We start from the raw sequence: 25,070 nt of genomic DNA, 5'->3' as shown, positions 1-25,070 counted from the left end.
GCTTTGACTCAGTAGCCTATAATTGCTGGCGTGTTCCAGGGCCTACTCAGACATTCACAATGCAACCCCAGTTTGTCTCATACAAAATACCTACATATACTAATTTGTTTTGCCAATTACGTTTTGTAGGAAAAGAAATTGCTGCCGGGATTGCGTTTAGTGGCAAGGTTTTTTTCAGTCCAGGATGTTTGACTGTATTATATAGCACACAAGTCACAGGGAGGAGGTTAGGATAGGTACTTAGGCATACATACAAAGCATACTCTGACACCAGAGATCAGGGTTTGAGTTGCGTTCTGAAAAGATTCGGTGTGGTGTGATTCATCCTATGCAAAAGAAAGTAATTGTGCCAAGTTGGTTCATTTTAAAGAAGGAGGAAGATTTTGTTGAGACAAATTGCAACTCTGGCTCACATTAATGTATGGCCCCAAGACAAAAACATTTCTGGTAGTTTACAGGATTAAAGCATCTAAGAACGGTTCAGAGTCCTGTGTTACCTGAATTCAACACAATGAATTAAACAACAAGCATTGCTATTGAGCTTCAACTGGCTTCTTCAACTACACTAGCACCAGCCATCAATAGTATTTTCTATTTTCAGTTCTTGCAGTCTGTCATTTGAGAGTTCTAAAATACATGCTCAGTTCTTTGCCAGGCTCGAACAGAATAAGCTAAACGTGTCCCCTTAAATGCACGGTTGATGCATGTTAGGTTGGTATGAGACTAATAATAGGATGTCTACAATGGCTACCACAGCGACTTTATTCTCTTTTCTTCTACCCTGTAAAACCAGTGAAAAGCCAATGCCAGGTCTGTTGTCTGCCAGAAAGTGAGCTTAATCTCCTGGTTTACTGTAGAGAAAGGTGAAGCAAAGTAGAAGTATATGAAAAGACACACTGCCATGATCATGTATTCACATTCAAAAAATGTCATTTAAAAAAAGCGAGTGATTCAAATACTAAAATCTGTTTTGTATTCCTGTTAGCCTGTCGTGATGTAAGTCATATTGACTTGTATTTATTTGCCAGGCTCCACTGTCAACAGACTTTGAAAAATAAAGAAAATCAAAACTTTGTAATGCTAAATTGTGTGAGGAAAGACGGGTGCTGTCACTTGAAATGTACCCAAATGATTGGGCCGTATTGATTCCTGTGCCCAGGAGCGTGAGATGAGCAGGAAGTAGCCTGAGCCATGCTGTTCTCTAAATACATCCATGAGCCGTGCCTCCAGAAAATGCAGTCACCGATGGTGTCCGTAGATCGAGGAGCTGTGACTTTTCTAATTAGAGAGTTCAGAGCAAACCAAGTTGGATTAGCTAGTGCGTGGCCCGCAGGCTAGCTATTTACACCAAGTCTGACAAACAAGAAATCAGAAAGACAAGAGGGGAAGAAGAACAGAGGGCCAACGAGAGGCTGAGCATGTCAAGCCTGATGTGAATGTACTCAGAGCTGGGTCAAAATAGTTGTTTTTATGAGAAAAATGGCCTATAATTCGGTATTTATGATGTTGTCCTTAAGAAGAAACTTTAAACCCATTGGTTTTGCAGTATCTTAAACAGTAGTTGTATAGTACTGTGTATTTTATACACTGTAGACAATCCCAGAGGAGATTACTCAATCAGGACAGTTCAAATAAAACTTTCTTGTGAGTGATTAAACTTTCTGGTAGTCTGGGACTTTGTGGCAACTCCATAAAACAAACTTTATAAAAAGAAAAGGGAAAAAAAAAAAGGAAAACAATGCTTGAAACTACTATTTGAATTGCACTTTAGAATTTACACAAACACAATCTATATTCATGAATATCTATAAGTATGAGTGCACATGCCTATGTTAATGTAACCGCAATAATACTTGGATGTTCACTTGTGCTGAAACGCCTTGCAGAGATGTTCATTTGATTTATCTTCACTTTTCAACAACACATGCTCTCCTTGACACTTTGCCAGCTAATAAACCCTCAAAATTCACACCTACACAGACACGTATACGATATACATGTAACCTCCACAACACGCTCACACACACACACACACACACACACACACACACACACACACACACACACACACACACACACGCACACACACATTCTCCCAACCCACTCGCACACACAACCTCAAGGGAGACATAAGAAATAAATTCGACGCTTCCGCTTACCCGAGAAGCGCCTTAAGGACCAAAAGAAATTTAATCTTGGATAAGCCTCCCGATAGAATCTCTGCATTAGCCCTCTGCTGCTGGTTCGCAGCTATCCCATCAACCCTTACCTCCCACACCTTGGCCCGATTCCCTCGCATCTCTCCTCCTCTACACTGCTTGTTTTGTTGCAAATTGTCTCTCCTCTCCTCCCTTGCGTCTCTCCGACTGTCTCACCACTTCTTTTCACTTTCCTTTTCTCTCCTTTGTCCTTTGTCTTTAGTTGGACTCTTTTCTTCACTTTACTACTACTGTTAGTCCCTCTATCCCTCTGACTCTCCCTTGTCTCCCACCGCATGTCTCCACAGCTTCTTTCCATTCTTCCCAACAGCCTCCGTCTCTCTCTCTATTCCCAGTTGTGGAACATACTGTATATATCTATATTTCTGTTCCTCTCCCATGTCGGAGCGCTTTAATACCATTGGTATTAAATGCTGGCAGGACCTTCTCGGCATACTTAAGCAGGCAGGGATCCTTGTAAGGCTGTTTGAGTGCTTAATATTTTCAGCACGCCGCTGACTTAAGCCCCTTAAGTGCTTTGGCAACACTTATTCCACGGTGGCACCAATGAAGCCCATTAAAAATTTGATTTGGATGAGAGAGAGGAGGGGAGAGAAAAAAGAGGAAGGGGGGATAGGGAACACAATTTGCCATTACCTCCCTTCCTTCCTCACACACTGCGACAAAAACAAATACACCCATCAGGGGGTTGCCCACACAGGGACTTTGACACACAAAAACACACACACACACACACACACACACACACACACACTCGCCAGTAGGGCAATGTTAGCAATGTGTTATTGTTTTTGTCTGTAATTATGTCTATAAAGCCCTTTGTGATGACCCTATTTTAAAAGCCTTTGATAAATCCATTTGACTTTATTTGAGTTGATAATAGGGAACAGCATGTTTCAAATTTTATGCATTAAGATGTTTGTAAATACAGTGTTTGGCAGATTAGAACTGAACGTTTATCATCACTTGATTACGAACAAGAAGAGGTGCTATTATAATAGCAAGACTGTGTTGCCTTTCACATTTTACAAGACAATGAAAGTCATAGACACACAGTCGAGTGTAGTTAGCTTCCACCATTGGCTTTGTATTGCCAGTTTTATTGCCAATAGCAGTAATGTTATAACATGTGGCAATGAGCATAAATAAAGGAAATGCATTATGTACAATGTGTTGATGCAAAATATACTGGCAGGTTGTACTAGCAATGTAGGCAGTTATTTCTGTTTCATCATTGTAAAAATATGAAGCTGATATCTTTTCATGAGCCAGGTTCACATCAGCATAATTCATAACACAGTCATAGTCACATTCAATTCTGCTATATCCACATCCACTTTGAATTACAAATGCCACACATAAACATGTACACAGTTCTTGTCAGCAGACAGCCATGCACATCCCTGCAGCCATAAAAACGGCCATTTAACATAAAGAGGCACTATGATGCCTCTGTGTGTGCCTGCAAGGATAAATTAATGGGTAGTAGATAGTGAAAGGGCCAAACAGACAGCCAAATGTACACTCTGTTTCAGTCAACGCTGGACAGACAAGTACATTCAGACACACGCCGCCACTGTTTGTTGACCTGAAAGAGAATCATTGTCACTGCTTCCATCCATACACACTCATCTCTAACCTTCACAAAATAGTATGCAAAATATGCAGACACTGATCCCACATTGACACACACACACACACATTCTAAGCAAGGGGAGGGTGGCCAGGGTTATATAAACAAGTGGAACACAGAAAACGGATAGACAGATGGATGTGATCAACAGTCATACCACACTGGGATTACAGCAATTTGCAAATTTTCATAGATCAACAGGAAAAAAGTGAAGCCAAAGGAGGACAAACTTGTAGGAACTAACAAGCTCCTACGGATTGACTGGAGGACTAAAGGAAGAGGCGAGAGAAAAAGGATAAATTAAACCCAATTTGATGAGTTCAATTTGAGCTTGTGAATAGACTTTTTTTGCAGTCCATCTGCTGCCAGGCCCCAGACCTGCCAGACCCGAGTTGGTGGTGCACACACAACATTGAGTAATTTTCTCAGCGTCAACCAGTTGACCGGTGAAGTCAGTGCCGTAGGGAAGATTGGCGATGATCCGCTTTGGCTTTGCCAGAAGTGTCAGGGCCATCGCTGTTAGAGCTCATTGTGTTTTGCAGTGGCGCAGAGAGTGAGAGAGCACGGGCAGTGTGTAGTAATCTAAGGATGACACCCGCACTTTATTTCATCAGAAGTGCTCAGTGAGGTGTGTGGTGTAGCTCATCACACTTTGTCTCTGCACTACACACACACACACACACACACACACACACACACACACACACACACACACATTTTAAACCCACGTATTTGCACATACAAACACGAGAGCTACACACTCCCAGAGACCGTTGATGCATTGGATCGGAACTCTGTCCGGATCTTAAACACAGCAGACTTTCAGATCAGGGTGTATGAGTGATTGTGTAGCTGGAGTGCACCCAGTGGAGCATGTTGGAAAGGAAGAGTTAGGCAGGTCGATGTTGCACGATTACACTGTCTGATAGCCTGTGATTATTCTGAGAAGTCTAAAATTACCATGTAAAATCACTGTCCATTTATGATACAGTGTATGCATGATAGCATATTGAAAGAGATAGCATTTAAGTGAATAATGGTAGATACCTCATGAAAGTATAGTCTCTGGGGTAAAATAGACTAAAAAGTGTAATATCTGAAACTAAAGCATCTGACTGCAGTTTGCTCAACCTCTTGCAGGTTGGCTATTCTACACGGGGCAAGCACTTCCACTCTCTTTATAGAGCGGCACTCAAGCTCAATGGATTTTATTTAACCCTAGCTATCGCCAGATGAGTTGCAGTGAGATAGTGTCTCCATCTCTCCGGAGGCCTGGCCGGTTTGGTTAAAGCTCAAAAGAACATTGACTTCTGCCTACCGATTTGTCTGGTGAGAAGTGCAGAGAACCCTGTTTAACTCATTAAAATACAATGTGTTGAATGAACAATGTTGCCCTAGATTTCTCTCTGTCCTCGAGGGCACGATAGCTCTATTTCAAAAGTTAGCATTCAGTCAACATCAGTAGAGATACACTTGACCTGCTTTGGAAGACAGTTTCTCAGCCTGTATCTGACTGAAATATAGTATTATTGATGTTTTCCGTTCCTTGGAGCAGTGTGGTTTGACCTACACGAGACAAGCAGTCTGTTGTTGTGGTTAATTGTGTGGCTAATTGTTGAAGCGCCCTGTGCTTAGAACTAGCCTAGCTCCCAGTTTGACACTGCAGTCGGTGATGAGCTAATTAAATTGTCCCTTATTTGGTTAATTGCATAGCTGCCATTACTGAATACCCTTGCTGGTAAAGAACACAATATTTCAGGTCTGCTTTGGTCACTTTTGGTATTGGTTTTTGTGGTTTATTGCTCTGAGAGTCTTGGGCTTTAGTCTCAGGAGGCTAGGAGCCCTGTGGTAGAAAATAGCTAGCCTAGCAGTGTTTGCTTTGTTGTCGTTTTGCTTAGATGGGACTGAGCTCCTCTACTGCTTTGTAGCAGCAAAACCCCTGCACTGTATGGATTTAAGACAATGCATGTCGTAAGTTCTTTCTAAGCAGCACAAGGTGCTAAAGTCAACAGTGGAACTTTTTGTTGCTCTAAGCTCATCTCTGTGTGCATTGTGATATAGTGTCTAAATCGCTATCTCTGTTAGCGCCCTGAGCTCTGGCCAAACGTCTGTGGATTGCATGCAAGCTCTGGCTACAATTCAGTGTTATGTGTTTGCATGTGTTGTGATGCAGTGTAGCACATAAGAGTCCTTTCTTTAAGTATTGTCCTCAAACAACAACTTCTGTTTGATTGCACTGAAGTAAAGCTGGGCAGTTAGCGTGTGCACGTGTCTGCAGCATTGCAGTTGAGAACAAATCAGAGTGTGTGTGTATGTGGACTGGTTTGTCTGTAGCAGTGCAGGCAGGGTCACAGAGGAGCCATTGATCAAACGTGCACATACACACACATACACACACAGCTTCTCAATACACAATGAAGCCTGTCCTCTGCCGCCTCCTCCCTGCCCCCTTCTCTCTGGCCCTACGCAGCCTGGTCCTGGTCCTGCTCTGCATCACTCGTAAGTCATGCACGCATGAACACCCACATGTGCATACACACACATACACAGATTAAATGAGACGTGCAGTATCGATTCTAGAGGGAAACTCAGCTATCATTAAACAGCAAATAAGTCAGGGAAATGAGCACATAATATTCACATACACTCTTTTCACATTACAGCCAGGACTTGGTAATTTAGTCTAAGCACAAGCTCCTTGTTCTTTAATTTAAACTCCCTGCAGATATTTTTTCTAAATGTTGTAATGTGATGCATCCCTTATATAAAAAGAGAACACAATTGTGTGTACGATACTAATTGGTGTAAATTGATACGGAATGACATCCAGTGCAGTGCCCAGCACATGACCAAGGGAGGATTAGCTCGCGATGGAATCACGAAGTGAGAGCTTCAGATGAATTCCTCAAAATGCTGGTAATTAAGTTAGAATTGATGATTAAGAATAGAGAGAATTGGAAGACCGTAGCATATGCCCAAGAGGTGACAGTACTGGGGAATGAGAGACCAGGCAGAGAAAGAGAGTGGACGGATGGATAACAATACTTAAAGGGAACAGACATTTCTCTCTGTTTTCAAGAAAGATATAAGAGTGGCTGAAGCCTTTTTCTCAGCTCTCCTCTGAAGAACATTATAAAAGAAAGTTGGACCCCAGAGTGGGAGAGATATAGTGAGCCAAATGGAGAGGTTGTCGAATATAAAAAGAATAGGGGGGGGGGGCAATGGGGCCAGTGCAAGAGGCCAATAAGAGAGACAGACTGACACAAGGCCTGGCCAGATAGAAACTTTTACTGTATGTGATGGAGCAGCAGAGGCAGAAAAAGAGAAATCAAGAGAAAGAGATGGAGAACAACGCAATCTGTGTGTGTGCAAGAAAGACAGAGATGGAGGGGAGGGGGTACAAGATAAAACAAGAGACTAGGCTTCAAAAAGAGCTGCGTGAGGTCGAGATATGAAACCAAGAGTCAAAAGATTGATTAAACACAAGGCAGAGATGGTGAGAAAAAGCAGTACATGAATTGAAGTGGGATAAGTGGCAGTCACTAGGTGCTATTAATACCTTCTGTCATTATTGTTGTTAGGCATTTAATACAGGGAGATGTTCTTATCCCGATGCCGGGAAACAAGACGTTGTGCCGCTGTGCACAGTTCCTTCTCTTCTTTTTTTTTGCATATTAGATCAACATAAGGACATTGTATTTTGTGGGATGTTGAGGGGGGATGCTGGGTGAGGGTGACAATGGGGGAGAGAGGGATACAGAGAAAGAATGAGTTTCTTGGCAGTCAGAGTGGTTATGTAATTCATGCCAGTAGAGCAGTTTTGTGTTGGGCCTTGAATGTGCAGACACATATACTCTCTCGTACATAGTACAAGTGTGCCACAGATACACACCAAAGGGAAGGCAGCCATGGGCTGGATTTGAAGGGGTGTTAAGACCAGTTCTTTTGGCTGTGGTGAATCTCCAGTGTGGTAGCCGCCGCGTAATAGCCCTGTAAATTTCCTTTAAGCTGCTGTTGGGGTGTGTGTGTTGGCCATTGTCGCAGCCGGGTTGTTGGGGCTGTGACAGACCCAGGCCATAAAACGCTGCACAGTAGATAGAACTAACCAGCTTTGAATGTCAGGAGAGGAGACAGGAAAGAGAGGTAGAAAGGACAGAGAGAGGAAAATAGTGGTTTGTGAAGGGTAAGAAGAGGTGAATAAGAGAGCAGAATAAGTAATGGGATGGGTGGACAAGAGAGGAGAGCGTTCAGGGAAATGCAATGCAGAGAGGGAGACGGAAGAAGAGGGGATGGGGTAAGAGAGGGACGAGGTGATTGAAATACGCCTAAGGGCCAGAGAGACATAAAGATGCGAAGGTCAAAATGAGAGATGTGGGAGCAGGGAGGAGAGGGGAGGTAGTAAAAGGAAAAGGTGATGAAAGAAAGAAAACAAATGTCAGTGCTGAGGATGGAGGCAGTGTGACTGGGGAGCAAAGTCAGAGTGTTAAAAACAGGATGTAAAATATAAAAATATTAATGAAAGTAAATGTTTCTAATGAGAGGTCTAGAGTGAACAGAGACAATGTTATGCTGAGATTGCTGATTAGCAGTGCAGTGCTCACAGACACAGTATGGGTGATGGAGAGAGGGTCTGCCACGAAGAGAGAGATTAGGAAACACAGGCAGAGAGAGAGAGAAAGTGGAGAGATGGTTAAGCTATACAACTGGCAATTAAAAGAAGCAAAAGTAGAGAAGAAGTTGAAAGAGGGAGAGAAAAACTGAGATATTCAGTCTCCCGCTCCAATCGTTCGTTTTGTCCTCTTGTCCCATTCACTCCTCACTTTTTTCTGTCTTTCCCTTGCTCCCTCTCTTTCGCTCTCCCGGCACACTATAAAAACAGCACGATTATGCTGCAGACTTGAGCTGCAGAACAAATCACATTTAGCGAAGGAGAGTGTGGAGATAGAACCAGCAGAGAGGGGGGGAAAAGATTCCCACTGAGTCAGAAAAAGGGAGAGCGAGAGAGAGAGATTGCAAGGAGAATGAAAGCCTATTGCAGCTTGGAAGGAAATTATTGCAAAGGGGTGGGGTGGGGTGGGGGGGCAACATGAAGAAAGAAAAGGAATGAGGGGCAGGAGTGAAGAGATGGAGTAAGGAGAAAGAAAGAAAGTTGTAACTATTCTCCTGAGGCCCAGGAGAGAAAGAGAGAATCTTTAGGACAGCGCTAGTGAGGAAGATGCATGATGAGCAATGCAATAAAAGATAGCGGGGAAGAGAAGAAGGAAGAAGACAGGAAGAAAGGAAAAGGGACTGATGAAGGAAGGTGGAATCAAGGATTAGATCAGGCAGAAGGTGGGGAGAAGAGGGATGGAGAGACTGTGGCTTTGAATAAAAGGAGAAAGAGAAAGATGGTGAGAATCAGATTAGACAGGAAGGCAGCGGGAGGAGAGAATTATGAGTTGTGGACTAAGGTGAAGCGGCGGTGGGGGAGGGGGATTTACTCAAATAAGGGAAGAAAAGGAGGACAGGGGAAAGCGACAGAACGAAGGTAATGAGAGACGAGAGCGAGATTTGCTAAGGATTATGTATTATTTATAGAGGGAGCTTTTTTTTCTTTGCACTGGATTGGATTGGCAGAGTTCTGTCTCCTTCAGAGAGATGGAGTGATAATTTTAGACTGGGAAGAGAAAGGGGGGAGAGAGAAAGGGGAGAGTTGTGGGGCTGCAGAGGGAGGTATGGAGGAGAAGAACCTCAAAGTCAGCTATTTTATAGAGTTAGTACACCGCAAAACTCTCTGATTAACCTGGAGCAAGTGTGCATACACACATAAGCTACACAAGCTCACACACATAAACATTGTAAACTTAATTTGCATACATACTGTGGAAACAGGCTCGCGTTGCCGACTCAGGGGATAGCTGGGAAAAAATGTGCATCCAGATGGGGAGAGATAGAGAAGTTGCGAACGGACGACCCCATAAGAGTGGAAACTATGAGCTGCTGTTATTGTTTTAATTAAAGCAGCAATAGCATGCAGGGTTGTGCATTGTAGTCTCCTGCATCGATTCCCCTGTAAATCCGTGGCCAGCATGCAAAGAAAACACAAGCCCTTGGCCCACATCCAATTGAAAGATAATGAGAGATAATGAATAGGGAGACAGTGACTGCACTACTTCAAGGATACATGGAGGGGGCTTGTTTGGGGCAAATGGAGACAGCTCATCTCTTTTGTGGCTTGTCTTTTTGTTCCATCTTTTCCTCTCTTCACTCTCAGAGACATGGAGAGAGAGAAATAAGGGCAGAGTGAAACCGAGGGAGAGAGACGCAGCAAGGCGGTAATTCAGCCCGCTAACCCTGTACCAGTGAGGCAGTTTCTAGAATTTACCGTGACCAAGGGTGAGCCAGCAGTCCACCTGGCTGCCTCCCAAATCCCCCTTTTAACTCTCCACACCTCCCTTCATCCCCTCCCTCTGTCCCTCTACCCCCTCCCTCCCTCCCACGGCTTATAATTCAACCCCATTGTGGGACCATTAGGAAGGGCCCCTGAACAGCCTTGTCTTATGAATTTGCACGCCTATTATTTATTTATTTGTTTATGTATTTTGAAATGATGGCCCTTCTCAGATCTCTATTGCCGTAGTAAATAAAGGCTCCTTTTTTTCCAGTGACAGCGGGGGTAGAGGCATTTCAGATGATGAGAAACACCAATTCACTGCTATGAAATACTGCCCCCGCTTGGTTGGAGAGAGAAGTGATTGTTGTTGTTCCCCCCTCCTGTTTTATTTATCCGTTGATCATAGCAGTCAGTGCACTACCATGGTATTGATTCCTCTCAGCATTCTCTCTTAATATGATTCAACTCTTGTGGAGTATTTTATTATGGGCACAGATTTTAATGGGGACCAGATTAATACCTGTGTCCCAGAGGTTGATTCCCTCCCCCTCCTTCTCATTCCCTCTCTGTACTATACTATTGCTGGTAAACAGAAGCACAGGCTCATGGCCTTGATGTGAATGGCAGCCTATAAAACCTACAGTCAAACTAAAGTGCTGTACCCAGCTGCGTTATGAGCAGGAGTGGAAGAATATGCGTCATCTCTCGTATATTTCGTCCAGCCCCCGCCAGCTGCATTATTATATACAAACCATCACTTCCTAACTCCCTGCTATCATTTCCTGGTTAGAGCCCTATTCCCCCACCATCTCTCTATCCCTCTGTTCCGTTCGCCCAGATTGATCATCCACCAGCAGCCAGCAGGTGTTTCTGGGTGGCATCTCTCAGCAGGCAACAGCGGATGCCAGCCATCTCGCTTGCAACAACAATTTTTTATTTTTACTTTTCTTTGTCGCTTTTCTTTGCGCTTTACTGCTACGCCACTGCAGCTAATTTCCTTTGAAGGGTTGACAGCTGTTAGGAGAAGTGGGTGTACAAATGGAAGGCTAATTCGTTTTTCTGGCCTCCTCCCAGAAGCAATCTTTTGACCACTTGTCTGGAGTCGCTCTCCCACCTGAAGCTCTGTTTCTCTATTGGTTCTGATGGGTCACTAATCACACACAGACGCTGCACTGACTTGGCTGGGATGCACTACAGGAATATTACAATTAATATTGTTTAAAACAATGGCGGCCTAGCCCGGTTGCCATGGTGATGAGTAATAACAGCCATTACAAAAATAATTGGGATGGCGGTGGCAGGCCCTGATGGCCCCCGATATGAATCACAATATTGATGCAGAGAATGGGAGCAATAATGACTACAATTAGTGGTAATTGTTAAGTTTTTTTCACTGTTCCATAGAGTATTAGAGTCCCCTTTGTCTTTATCCCCTCTTGGTTTCTTTCCGTCTTCAGTTCAATATCCACTCTGTCTCTCTGTTTCCCCTGATGTGATGAATATGTAGGCTTTGAGTATTTCATTAAAAGCGATTAAAATCGAGGGGAGAATTACATTTAGATGAAGTTGGCGGGATCAGATGATGTCAAAGCAGCTTAATTGCAATATGCCAACCCCTGCATATGCACATCCAATGCACATGCCCACCTATTCTGCGCAAACACACACACACACACACACACACACACACACACACACACTGAAACTTAGGACACACTTGGTTGCAAATACAGACATTAATTTTGGCCCAAAGCAGTCACGTCAGCAACTCCTGCCATGACAGCGACCATCTGTTTGTCTCACAACATTTTCAGCCTTCTGAAGGTGTTTTAAAGAGCTCTGCTAGACCCAGCAGTGAAATATGTATAGTCCCGTCTTCATCGGCACTTCTTATTGCCTGCTTTATCATCATGCTTCGATATTGATGTTGTTCCGATATTGATGTCGTTCCTTCTCTAAATCATCCCCACTGCCACAAACTTTGCCTGGGAGAGAGGGAATGCAAATAGGAATGCAAATTGGTAAATACTAGTTTTGGGAGCCCAGCAGGCTGGTACTCTCTTCAATGCAATCACTTTCCACTGCTGGCTGGAGCCTTATGGCTAATTGTGCATAAATCAAATTGAATTCCAATTGCGAGCACTGTGTCCATTGTGCTCAGCGGGAGGTGTGACTTAGCCGAGCTGTGTCAACAGCCTGACCCACAAACACTGAGGGCGCTCCAATCAGAGCATAATCAACCTCCTCATTACTGACTCTTGGGCTGTCAGCAACATCAAAGAGGCACTCTGCTGTTTCTCAGCCCCCTTGTCTAAAAATATTTGGTTTGGGAGCCAGAAAAGTTTGTTAGAAAATAATGTACAAACATTTCTGTGAGTGTCTGTGTCACTCCGCATGACTTTTTGCCATGTGTGTATATTACATTACATGTTATTTAGCTGACGCTTTTATCCAAAGCGACTTACAATTGCTATATATGTCAGAGGCCGCACGCCTCTGGAGCAACTAGGGGTTAAGTGTCTTGCTCAGGGACACATTGGTTGATGTATCACAGTGGGAATCAAACCCAGGTCTCCCACACCAAAGGCATGTGTCATATCCACTGCACCATCACCACCACTATATATGTCTGTGTATATATTTAACTTTTATTTGTATAGCACCTTTAAAAACAACAGCTTACAAAGTGCTTTAACAGAAGAAACAAAAGCATAAACAAAACATAAATGTACACAGCCCATCAATACACATAACTGTACAGACGCAACAAAAGATGGGGCAGCTCTAAAGGACAGGAAGGAGAAAAAGGAAATTTGAAGTAGATTGAAGATAAGTGGAAATAGCAAGCTATAGGAGAACAGTCCATAAGTGGCGATGAACAGAGAAAAGGCAAAAGGATAAAAAGATAAAAAGACAGCATCACATAAAAATCAAGTCTATAAAAATGTGTTTTAAGAAGTGACTTAAAAGAAGTCATTGATTCAGCAAGCCTTATCTCCTCGGGCAGGTCGTTCCAAAGCCGAGGCGCCCTGATCGAGAAGGCACGATCACCTCTGGTCACAAGCCTCGACCTTGGAACGGTTAAAAGGGCCCCGCCCAAGGATCTAAGGCTGCGAACAGGCTCGTATGAGACAAGCATCTCCGAGATATAGTCTGGCCTTTAAAGTGATCAATTCTAAAACGGACAGGGAGCCAGTGAAGTGAAGCTAGGATTGGAGTAATGTGTTCCCGTCTGTTAAAACCAGTGAAAAGCCTGGCTGCTGAGTTTTCATATGCATTCTCATTTGTGAGTGTGTGCTTCCTGGAGCATGTGCAGACACATGAACATTCATACAGATGTCTGTGTGTATGGGCATATTCATTCCCCCCAAAAACAAGACACAACATGCTCACCTCACACATGAGGCTAGACTTTAAAGAATGGATGCTGGATCCTTACAGTAATATGGATAATTATATTACAGTTTTTGCCGATTGCTTACACACTGAAATAAGTATTACACAATTATCAAAACCTTACACTCAAGGAGCAAAACATTGGCCCAGATGTACACCACCATAAGCACAATGTCAGCCTCACACTTTTTGCAAAACAACACACACAGTGATTTGCAAAACACTAAGCACACTTGTATACATTAGACACAGAAGTATATCATGTCACTTCCTTGCAATTCCAAAGCACTGATTACCACACCTATGAGCCAATCTGTGAAACACAGTCATCAGGTACGCAAACACATGACTGCTTAATTGTAGACACACCACTCAGGTTTAAGCACTATAAAAATGCAGCATGTAAGTCTAGTATTTTCTGTACTGTATTTTCAGTTTCTTTCAGATCTTTTATTTTGTTTGTTGTTGTTTTGTTTTTTTACTGTAATTGTAACCTGTTGGATACAGTATTTTATGTTTGTCTGTTGTTTGCTGAGCTAACAGTGTTATGCACACTACTGTAGTAGCATGAAAACTGGGACATGTTTTGTTGTGATTTTCCATGTTGACATGTTGACTGATTTGGGTATATGGAGAGAAATAAATTATATTTTACTCAGTCTGCAGCATTGGTCTTGTTTAGTGTTTGGTGAACTTATTGTATATTTGTACTTTCTCTGTATACATCATTTACAGTACTCTAATCACTGAGAAGTAGAATTGCTAAAAGTGTTTTGGGTTAACAACAGCAGTGTGTAACTGGTTCAAACAGAATTAAGTCATATGAAATGTGTGTGTTTCATATGGTAACAACATATGGTTTTTATAAAATAGTGTATAGTTTTTGCAAGAGTGTTTCATTTTGCAAAGAGTCTGAGGGGTTCTGCTAATTGGGTGTGTGGTTGTGCTAATTGTGTGTAGTGTTTTGAAAAAACGGTCCTGTAAAAAAACTTTAAGGCAAGACTAGGACAGCACTCCAATATTTATTCCCAAAAGTAGTGAGTGTTCCCCCCCTAGCACTTTCCCAATACCTGTAATTAGGACCATTACATCGGGATAATGGAGTGTAATCAATTGGTTTGGTTTGGCACCTGGAGAAATGGCATTAAGAATGTGTGAAGTGCTTTTGAGGCTGCCACAATGGTCTCACTGCTCTACACTTTGGCCAGCTTTTTACACTGAGGCGTTCACAGATTCATACGACGAGACCGCAGTTTAAACTATTAATATACACACACGTGGTGGCGTGTGTGTGTTGGAGTGTGTCTAAATTCAGGACAGACAGCCACTTAGAGACTTAATAAGGCATTATGTATTCAAATGTGTGTGTTGATGCATTCAGTTAGACTAGCCAGAGGCAATATGCCTGTTTGATTGTGTTTGTGCACGTAAAAAGATGAATAGCAGTAATTATAATCATCCCGATTATAATCATAAGAACACATTGTTCATAAGGACCCTCTTTTACTTGTTGAGTCCTTCAGTGTCTTTTCTCTCGCTCTCAATCTCTTTATCTCCATCACTCTGTCTCCTTCTCTCTTCTCCTCCCCCTCTCTGTTTCTCCCTTGTTGTGTCCATATGATGAATAGCGAGTAAATGAAGGATGCTTTAAGTACCTCATTTTGAAAGGTTCTTTCTCAAGCGCGGTGCAAATTGAACATCATTTTCTCCGCATCTGTTCCTCCTATTTGCCCCCCTCCTCTTCTCTGCCTCTTTTTCGTCCTCTCCATCGCCCACCCTCTGTATCACTATATCAACGTTCATCTTTCTCTGTTTCAGCCCGTTGTCAGGCGGTGCAGGCAGAGAATGTGACAGTCTTGGAGGGAGGTACGGCCCAGATCTCCTGCCGCCTGCAGAACTACGATGGATCAATTGTGGTTATCCAGAATCCCCGCCGGCAGACCCTCTTCTTTAACGGCACGCGAGGTGTGTAGCTGCGTGCACATTTGTCTCTGCGGACAGACCTAATCTATCTGTGTTTATACATTTGCCCTCAGTTCCATTTGAAGCCAGTCTTTTAAAGACATTAGCAATGACTCACCAACACTTGCACTTTACATTTTTCTTATTGCAAATGTCCTCACTTTGCCTTGGAAGAGATTCCACATTAAAAAGTCAGATAACCCCAGAGTTAATTTAGATGATGGTTTTCCTCTCTGCCCAAACAGTGTGACTACTTTAACTGTTTTAAAAGCATAGTTCAAAGCTCTCTGCATAATCCACTTTTAACCCCTGTGATGAGATCAGAACTTATTACAGCTCTTCATTAGAGCATGGCCTTGGCAATCACATGTTTTCTTAAAGGCGGCACTATGGCAAATTATCATTGTAACCAATATTCTAATGAAGGCAGATTTCATTGAGGGCCTCGGGGTAGGCAAACATTACTTTTTTCTTAACTAATTATAGCAAAAGCTGCCACCTTAGCCAGTTTTTCTGTTAGTGCTGCTAGGAAACCTCTGAGCAAAAGAACAATCAAGGATAAAACATTTCCTTTGAAACTCGTGTGAGGCAGCTTAATTGGAGCAACATTTTGGCGTTATGTCTTGTGTTAGCAATAGTTATTTATGCCCTACGTAATCTATATAATAAACTTCTTAAGACGTTAGCTGAGGCTTAAGGCTATGGTGTAAAATTGTGGTTTATAACTGTTAGAGTTAAAGGCAAGGGGTGCATTTTAATATATTCAAAAAGTTTTCAGTAGTTTTCAGTTGTTCAAGCTTAAGAGACCACGTCAACCTAATAACCCAATGAATGCTTTGGTTAGGGTTAAAAATAATTTGTACAGTATGCTAAACCACTAGCAGCTGCTAGTTTTACCAGTAATTGGCTGTGGAAGCTTTGTGAATGAGCCCCCTTTGCCCCAAGTCAACAACAACATGCACACAAAAAGCATGGGCACTGCATGATTAATAAACAAATTGTAGTAGTAGACTGAATGGTTAGCCCATTCAGTCTCTCTGACATGCTGCTCCGAAAATAGTTTTGAATGGTTACGATTCCAAAAAAGCATTGTTCTGCTGTTGTAGTTTTGTGACAGGTGTTAATTTTCCCAGCATGATTTAGACTCTTAGAGTCTGTTTGCTGAGCTAACTTCACTCAAGCTGCTCTTGCTGAATGTTACTGAGTTCCAAAGTAGTTTATAAGATACACATTATTATTTTAATCTCATTCTGCTACTGTTACACAGGACATATTTTGAACTGTGATTCATTAATTCAGTTTAATCGGATTTAATTGAGTTGAGAGAGAACTGACGACCGCATCAGATGGCCAAAATGGTTGTTTCTAATTTTACAGTGTTTGTATTTGTCTTATGGCTTTTTGAGCATGTGCTAGATAAAGAACTCCTCAGCTGCAAGGACCATGCAAGTGCCAGTCTCACACAGCCTTAAAGGAACACGGCGACTTATTGGGACTTTAGCTTATTCACCATATCCCCCAGAGTTAGATAAGTCCATACATACCCTTCTCATCTCCGTGACGTAACTCTGTCTGACCCACCCACCACTAGCCTAGTTTAGCACAGATCCTGGAGGTAACCGGCTCCATCTAGCCTACTGCTCCCAATAAGTGACAAAATAACGCCAACAGGCGAAGCACTACTACTTCTGCTACTTGGGTGGAGTGATTTGCTCGCAGCACCTGAGAAGCGCCGTGGTGAGGAGCAGAGAGTTACAACGGTGCTTTTCAGGTAGTCCCAAGTAGCAGTGCTTCGCCTTCTGAGAATATAGTTTCCAGTTGGTATACGGTTAGAAGATGGTTGTGTCTCATGTGACCTTGTTATTTGTACACGCTGTGACTATTACAAATCACAACATGTAAATAGGAAAATGTTGGCGTTATTTTGTCACTTATTGGGAGCAGTAGGATAGTTGCAGCCGGTTACCTCCAGGATCTGTGCTAAGCGAGGCTAGCGGTGGGTACGTCAGACAGAGTTACGACAGTTATCTAACTCTGGGGGATACGGTGAATAAGCTAAAGTCCCAATAAGTCGCCGTGTTCCTTTAACATGGCTGCATATTCATCATCTCTCCAGTATATAAAACGGCAAATTAATTCAAGTGCTAGTAGTGTGTTGTAGGTTGACATCCTCAAATGTAGTAGCATGGTTAAAGAAAAGAATTGTGAAAGTGCCAAAAAAAAAAAAGATTGGCTGCCAGATCCAGAGGAGAAGGAGAAGGCAAACTTTCACACACTAGCTTATATGAAGATAAACTTTGCTCAAACTGTCCAAGAACTGCTTGAACATACATGAACCTGTGTTTTTAACCACCGAAAATAAATGCAAAACCTTGCAACTAAAAGGCATAAATATATTTATGTATATTTATGTAATATTTCTATATGTGAAAGTTTCCGCTTGAACACATTTTTACATGTGTATTCATTGCAACTTCTAGCACTTGTAATTACAGTGATTCAACAATCAAGACTCCCACACACTCCTCGGGAACATTCTCTGTCAAAGCAGTAGTCCCTAAAGATTTTCGGAACAGTACGCCAAGATCAGACTAAATTACGAAAGAAAAAAGAGCTGATTTCACTGTTCACTGGTACAGCATTCAAATACTTTAGTTTTACACAACTTTTCTTCACTTGTTAGTCTCCGCGATCACGGAGCGGCCTTAATTGGGTAGTAGAGGTCGCTGCTTTTGGAAACCTTACTTTGAACTCTTCCCCTCAATTCTATGAGATCAGCACTGCTGGTAAGTTCCATTAAGTATTTAAACAGAGCCGCCCGGTATGCTCTCCCACGAGACACGGGACTTGCACCGTTCGGAAAGCACGATGAAGCCTAATCAGAGCGAGGAGGACGACGGAATGTGAAAGCTAGAATGAAAGAGAAAATGAGAGTGAATAAAGAAAGGAGTGGGGGAGGATGAGATGACAGTTAAGAAAAACCGCAACAGGGAGAGTAAGACAAGGGAGCGTCAGGCGATGGGGAGAGAGACAGCACTGGGAAATGATCCAAAGGTTAGGCAAGGTATAAAGTATAGATGGCTTCCTGTTACTAATTTAGCTCACGTAAGCACTGAAAAGCCTCGTTGGGGACATTTTCCGGGAGCGTGAATTACATCTCACTCTAGCCCTTTCTACCTCCAAGTTTGCTCCATCACTCGCTGTAGGGCTCTTCCATTTCTGCCTATTGCCCATCTGGCACACAGATATCAGGCTAACAAACTGAGGCCTGTCTGTGCCGAGCCATTCCACACCAACTGCCCAAATAGAGGCGCTGCTGTAAGTGCTGTGAATTAGGCTGCCTGTTTTGCAGGAGAGCAACCAGCCAGGGGTGTGTTTTATGAGATTGTGGGGAATGATAGCTATAATAGAGCAGTGGAACTAACCAAATGGACCCTTTCTCCTCAGTGGTCCATATCTCTCTTTCTCCCCCTATTGCCAACTCTCCTCAGCATGCAAATGAGATAGGACAATAAAGGTGAAGTTGGACTTGAACAGAAGTCTGACATTTAGTTGCCATTTAGTGCATAGAGGGAAAAAAGATTTACCTATCTGTGGGGAATAGCTCACAATGCTCTTGCTGCCATCCGGTGGAGGGGACATTTTGGGGGTGTGGTAGAGCGATTAGTGGGGTGTACTTCCAGGAAGAGTGGACTTACTACATTGCTCCAGGCCGCTCTCGCAGTCCCCTGTGGATTTCTGACTCTATATTATTTTTTCCCGCCTGTCGCATTATGGAGCTATATTAGACTATTTCTCTCATTCATTTATTATTTCTTTCTCCTCCACTCTCTCTGGCACACATGCCCACACAAAGCCAATATCTATACTCTAGTATGTGTTGTGATGAATTATGCTGCAAGATGGCCGGTTGTTACATCAGGGTAATGTCTGCTGTTCCCTACGTAAGCCGAAGCCAACACAAAGGAGTGAAGAGAGGGAGTAAAATAGAGATGGGGGGGGGTGAGGGAGAGATTTCACAGTCAAGTCGATACAAAGTAAGTCTTGAATGAGAATCTATGGCCAGTGTCACCCACAGGCTGTTATTAGTGTTTTTCTTACCATTGATTCTACTCTTTCTTAAGAAACAAAAGGAAAAGTGTTGCACATTCAACTCTTCTCATCCTCTCTGTACTTTCCTTTCTTTCTCCTATGTGCATTATGGGGTTGGTAAGCGAGTGTTTGGATTGGACGTAAAAAGAGAGAAAGAAAGTGAAAAGTGTTTTTACTCTTTGTTTCCAATCTTTTTATCTATTTTTCATCTTCTGAATTGTACACAGTTTACACTGTGAACAATTGTAGTATTTAGCCTCACTGACTCAAAGGACAGCACTACTCAATTAAAAAGCTTTCCTGAAATCATGTTTGGTTGTGCAATAAGCACTATATTTGCATAGCAGTCTTCAAAAGAGTTACCAAGTTCTTCATAGCGAGTAAAACCATTATGATTAAAACCTAATAAGATCAACAATAAAAATGCCAGACACTAATTAGAAATGGGCTTACAGAGGAATAAAACAAGCAGTTACAAAGAGAATGAATGAATACATTCTGGTTTAGGATAGTCCAATCAGTGCTTGGGAAAATGAACAACAGTCTCTCTCAATGCTGGAAATGAGTGAACCAAGACATCTGTTATGTTGTATTAATGTACAGCCTAGAGCTGCTCCATCGAGACTGACTTTGCAAACTCTGTCTGAACTTTTTTATATCAAACTGAGCTTTAGATTTAACAGCACTATCAATTCCAGAGCAGAAAACTGTCTGGGGTGCTGTCACAGTCACTATTTCTCCCATGTTTTGTCGTTTTTCCTCTGCAGCGCTGTCCATGGGAGTGACATCACATATTAGAGGGTGGTGAAAACTCTATTCTCGTTCCAGACTGTGGGAGATAGAACTGGCTGTTTGCTAATACAGAACAAACTATCTTGAGGCTAAGGAATAACTGATTCCATAGCTGAAAATGTTATACCACTCAATTAAAGCAGCCCTTCACTTCACTTGTATGATGTACTTGCCAATGCCTGCAGAAAGGTAAATGTACTGTATTTTCAAAGATAAATAGAAAAAGTAAAATATACTATAGACATTCATTAACACAGATACATGGTGTTATTGATGCAAAGTGTCTTCAACCAGGCCTGGCCAATGTCATTCAACTGCAGATCAACAAAGCAAAGCACTTTCTGCCCTGCAACTTTGGACTTGTAGTCAATCTAAGCTGTGCCCTTATCGGCAAGAAAAGTAGAAGCAATTCCAGCAACTGTCACTTTCTTGGCAAGTAAGTGGCAACATCAGTGAACCTACAGCTATAGGTCTGAACTGATATCACTTCCCTGTAGGTGGTACAGCTTTGCATTAGCATTGCTCCATGCAGACCTCTGAATCACTGGCCACATGTAAGATTTTCTAGCAATCCAAGTAGGACTAGTGTTGTGGTCAATGACAGTTGTTGGGGAAAAAAAAGAACCAAGCCAATTAGTGTGGGGCAGGTAAAATGCCAAAAATGACAGGCCGCCAGAGCCTTTGTCTATGATGAAACCGATTTAGTCACTGATAAGACTGCGAGATTGGAGGGATCTCTTTCTTATCACTCGAGTAAGCTAACCCGCTCTGAGCTAGGCTAATAATTCGCCGAACCAGCTGGTTCACATGCCTACCTCAGTAACCCACCGGATCGGTAACTTTCGGTGACTTTGCTCGCCACTAGCATCCCTAGGCTAACTGCTTCGGCAGGACGGATACATTACTTATTGATTGGTTAGGGTAATGTTTCCGGAAACAGAAAACGGCTAACTTCAACACAATGTAGTGAAACAAAATGCTAATTAAGTCTGATTATCTTGCTAGGTTTACACAGGTATAAATGGTCTGTCAATGAGCACCCCCCCCCCCCCCTCCCCCTTGTGTAGAACCTGCAGCCTGCTAAATGTAAGTTTGTGAGTGAGGTATATGCCGCTTCCTGAGGTGCATTTCATCTGAAAACAAATTCAAAATAAAGCAAGAAAAAAGCCTGCCAGTAAAGTGTATTAAAACAAGTTCTTTAATATGAGACTCAATTTGGCAGTCTTAGCTTGTATGTGTATGTGGTGTATTTCAAACAAGCAAAGCACCATGACAAAAACAATTCTTAATGCTGTGTCTGTCCCTGAAGCATTAGGAAAAAATGAATCAATTACACTGACCCAGAGTAAAATATTTTCTGTTGTTGTTTTCCATTTGATTTTACACATGAATAAAGTATTTAGCATTTATTTTAATTTAGTCTCACTTCACAGACAGAGTGTGCTTTTTCTACCAATGACTGATGTACTCACCTTCCCTCTCCTTGATCTTGCCTCTCTTCCTGTCACCTACACCGCCCCCCCCAATCTTCTCTACCATCATACCTCCCCTCTTTTCCCTCCCACCTCAACTTCTTCTCCCCACTCCCCCTCCTCTCCAACAACCCCATCCCACGGTGTCCTGCTTCCGCCCCCCCATCTCCATTCCACTTCTACTCCTGCCGTTATCTTTGTCCACCTCCAGCCCTGAAGGACGACCGTTTCCAGATGGTGCTCTTCACCCCGAGGCTGGTGCGCATCACGTTGACCAACGTCAGCGTGACGGATGAGGGCGGCTACTTCTGCCAGCTCTACACGGATGCCACGCACCACCAGGTGGCGACGCTCTCAGTTTCGGTGCCCCCGGAGACGCCCACGGTGGAGGTGAAGCAGGAGGCCATGGAGGGCGGTGAGGTGGAGCTCACCTGTATGTCCCCGCGCAGCAAGCCGGCTGCCACCCTGCGCTGGATTCGTAACGGCCGTGAGATACCAGGTACCTGGCTGACAATGGACGAATGGATGGTTTGGTGATTATGAGAGATAAATGAGGAAGCTAATGGGGGGATATAGGACAGGTGACGTGAAATGGGTGGATAATATCACAAAATAAGTGCTGAATAAAAGAAGGATTAATGGATGGGTGATTGATGGATTGACAGAGAAAATGGCAGATGGATCAGTTGATGAGAGCAGGTTAAGATGAATGGATGAAGAAAATTAAGGTTTTGGCTGTGGGGCTGCTAAAGTCTTTATTCTCCTCCTGTTTCCATGATTTTGATCAAGTGTTCTTTGCAATATTTATAGGCGACAGTCTAGTTTCAAATGATCAAACACACTTTGTGAGATGTGAACTGTGTTCACTTTTCTGTCTCCGTTCCTTCGAGGAAGAGTCATAAGTTCACAGAAGTAAATATCTACATGTGTTGATCTATGTGTTGAGAAGGCAGACATCAACTGCAAGTATAAGATAGATTTCAGTGCTGTCTTTTTAATGCATCCACTAGTCAAATTCTCTTTCTACCAAAACAGATGCACATGTCCCCCTGTCTAAATGCTCTCCCATTTAAAATTCTATTTCAAATGGGTTTTATTTGGACATAATCTGACAAGTACACCATTACAAGGAAGCACAGATGCTACAAACACTCCAGATTTTCTCACTCTACCTCTCTTTCACACATTCACAAAGAGACACTTTTTAATTCACCATCATCTAACTCCCTACTTCTTTGCTTCTGATAAAATCTGTGAGCTAAATCTGTTGCATTGATCTATTAATCCATCTGTCTCCCAGTTAAAGGGACCCTTCACTCAATAATACATTTGAGACTGATCCTTCCCCTGTTTTCAGTCTACTTAACCCCTGAGAAATAACTTTTTTGCACTTCGCGTTTAAATCAGCATTTGGGTATAATGCTATGTTTTGATTTGAATTCCTCAAAAACCTTGTTCAATTGACTGAGCACAAACAACACATTTGGAGACTCATTTATGCAAAGCATCTCTAATTCAGGCTTGTGGCTATTCTTTTTTATTCAATTCATCTCAGACTTTTAAACAATGCTGACAGCATTGTTTAAAAGTACAAATCGCAGTCAAATGGTTTGCATTATTCATTAATTCTTACTCACCGCCCTGAAATAACTCACACGGATCAGAAGAAATAGTGTGCGATAATCTGGTGTCAACAGTTTTTTGGGACATGCATTAAGCAATGTTTTGCGCGTTCAAACTTCATGTCAGCCGTCGTCTCTTTTACTTGCTATTTTTGTCTCTCTGTCGTAACACGCCTGTCACCGTCATTCTATCTCTCCCCTGTCTGTCCTTCGACTTTGCTCCCTTCCCTTTCTTTTTATCAAATTTTTCTGTCTTTTTCTCCTTTCAATTTCACTGGTGACAAAGACGTGACACTTTTCATCTTGCAAAGGGCTTTAAGAGTCAAGGAGACAGAGAGGGGCCGCACTTTTGTCTCACTCGTCTCATCTTTTTTTTACTAATGCTCCTTCCCTCTCCTCCTGTTTCCTCTCTTCTTCTTCCCTCCTGTTTCATCTCATTTCATCCTATTTCCACTCCTCTTTTCTCTACTCCCTTCCCCTCCCTCCCCACCCCTCCCCTCTCTTTTGGCCCTGAGCTAAATGAACTGTGACACTAAAGGTTGGAGGCAGATCCCAACAGATATGAGAAAACACTCTCTAATTAAGACACTATCTTCCCAACGCTGCCTTATTCCTGCTCATCTGCACCCACCGCTGTCCTCTCTCACGCTTCGATTGGGCCTGCTCTCATTTGCTCGCCGGCAATAATTGAAAACTCAGCGCGATATAAGTAATATTGTTGTATTCTGCCTCAACAAGCACAAACTCCCAATACATGACCATATCACTCCACTGTTCATCCTCCCTCCTTCTGTCTCTCCTCCTTGTCTCTTCTTGCATCTGTCTTCCACTCTGCATCTGGCTTGGCACTCTTATTGTCCTCTTTCATGTCTGGACTCGCCGCAGCTCTCCTCGCCCCCCTCCTCGCACTACCCCATCAGTCATGCCCGTTTTGCTGCCCTCTCTGTCTCTCATCTATGAGTCCCTCTCTCCTTTGCCTTTCTTCTCTCGCTCTGCTCCTTTGACGCCCCTCTCTCGCCATGTCTGGCTCAGTTAAAATCTCAATTCAGTTATGCATATTCACTCTTTTATCCCTCTCTCTCCCTCATCTCTGTCTCACATTCTTTCACGCACACACAATATTCAGTTGATTTGCAATCTGCAAACAAACAGTTCTGCTGCTCATAATTGCCATGAAATAAAGATGCAAATTGCTTTCTCTTTTCTCACTCTTATTATATTCCCACGACCCATCCTCCCCTCTACCTGTACTTGGTGCTGCTGTAAAAAGCTCATTCATCAGTCACTAACTTCTTCTAACTTCTTCAGTCTGCTTACTTCTTCGATCCACCTCTGTGCTCTCCTCTAAAAGTCTCCTCTTTCTACTCCCTCTGTCCTCCCCTTCTCTCTCTCTCTCTCCCTCCCATCATAGGCGTGATGTCTCCGCAGGGAAAGAGGGAAAACAGGAATGTTTTGGCTGCTAGCTTGATTTTTGGCCACCCCACCTGTTTTCTTTCCTTTCATCATCGT

The 25,070-nt window shown here is 42.8% G+C and overlaps 1 protein-coding gene across 5 annotated transcripts in view; it reads left to right on the top strand.

Moving 5' to 3' along the window:
- The window catches only part of cadm4 (cell adhesion molecule 4), a 158,803-nt gene that overhangs the window by 110,689 nt on the left and 23,044 nt on the right, over positions 1 to 25,070 (top strand). The window contains exons 1-3 of one of the 5 annotated variants that reach the window (XM_031289170.2): positions 3,984 to 6,351; positions 15,440 to 15,586; positions 22,151 to 22,438. In XM_031289170.2, the coding sequence (XP_031145030.1) occupies positions 6,267 to 6,351; positions 15,440 to 15,586; positions 22,151 to 22,438 (520 nt within the window). In that variant the 5' untranslated portion in view covers positions 3,984 to 6,266. Of the gene's footprint in view, positions 1 to 3,983; positions 6,352 to 15,439; positions 15,587 to 22,150; positions 22,439 to 25,070 lie in introns of those variants that run through there. The other 4 variants (XM_031289142.2, XM_036006027.1, XM_031289178.2 and 1 more) reach the window with 4 other exon arrangements.

Source organism: Sander lucioperca, chromosome 10 (genome assembly GCF_008315115.2).
Source record: "Sander lucioperca isolate FBNREF2018 chromosome 10, SLUC_FBN_1.2, whole genome shotgun sequence".
Taxonomy (NCBI): domain Eukaryota; kingdom Metazoa; phylum Chordata; class Actinopteri; order Perciformes; family Percidae; genus Sander; species Sander lucioperca.
The sequence above is the reverse complement of the archived record's forward strand: the minus strand, read 5'-3'. Positions and strand labels throughout refer to the sequence as shown.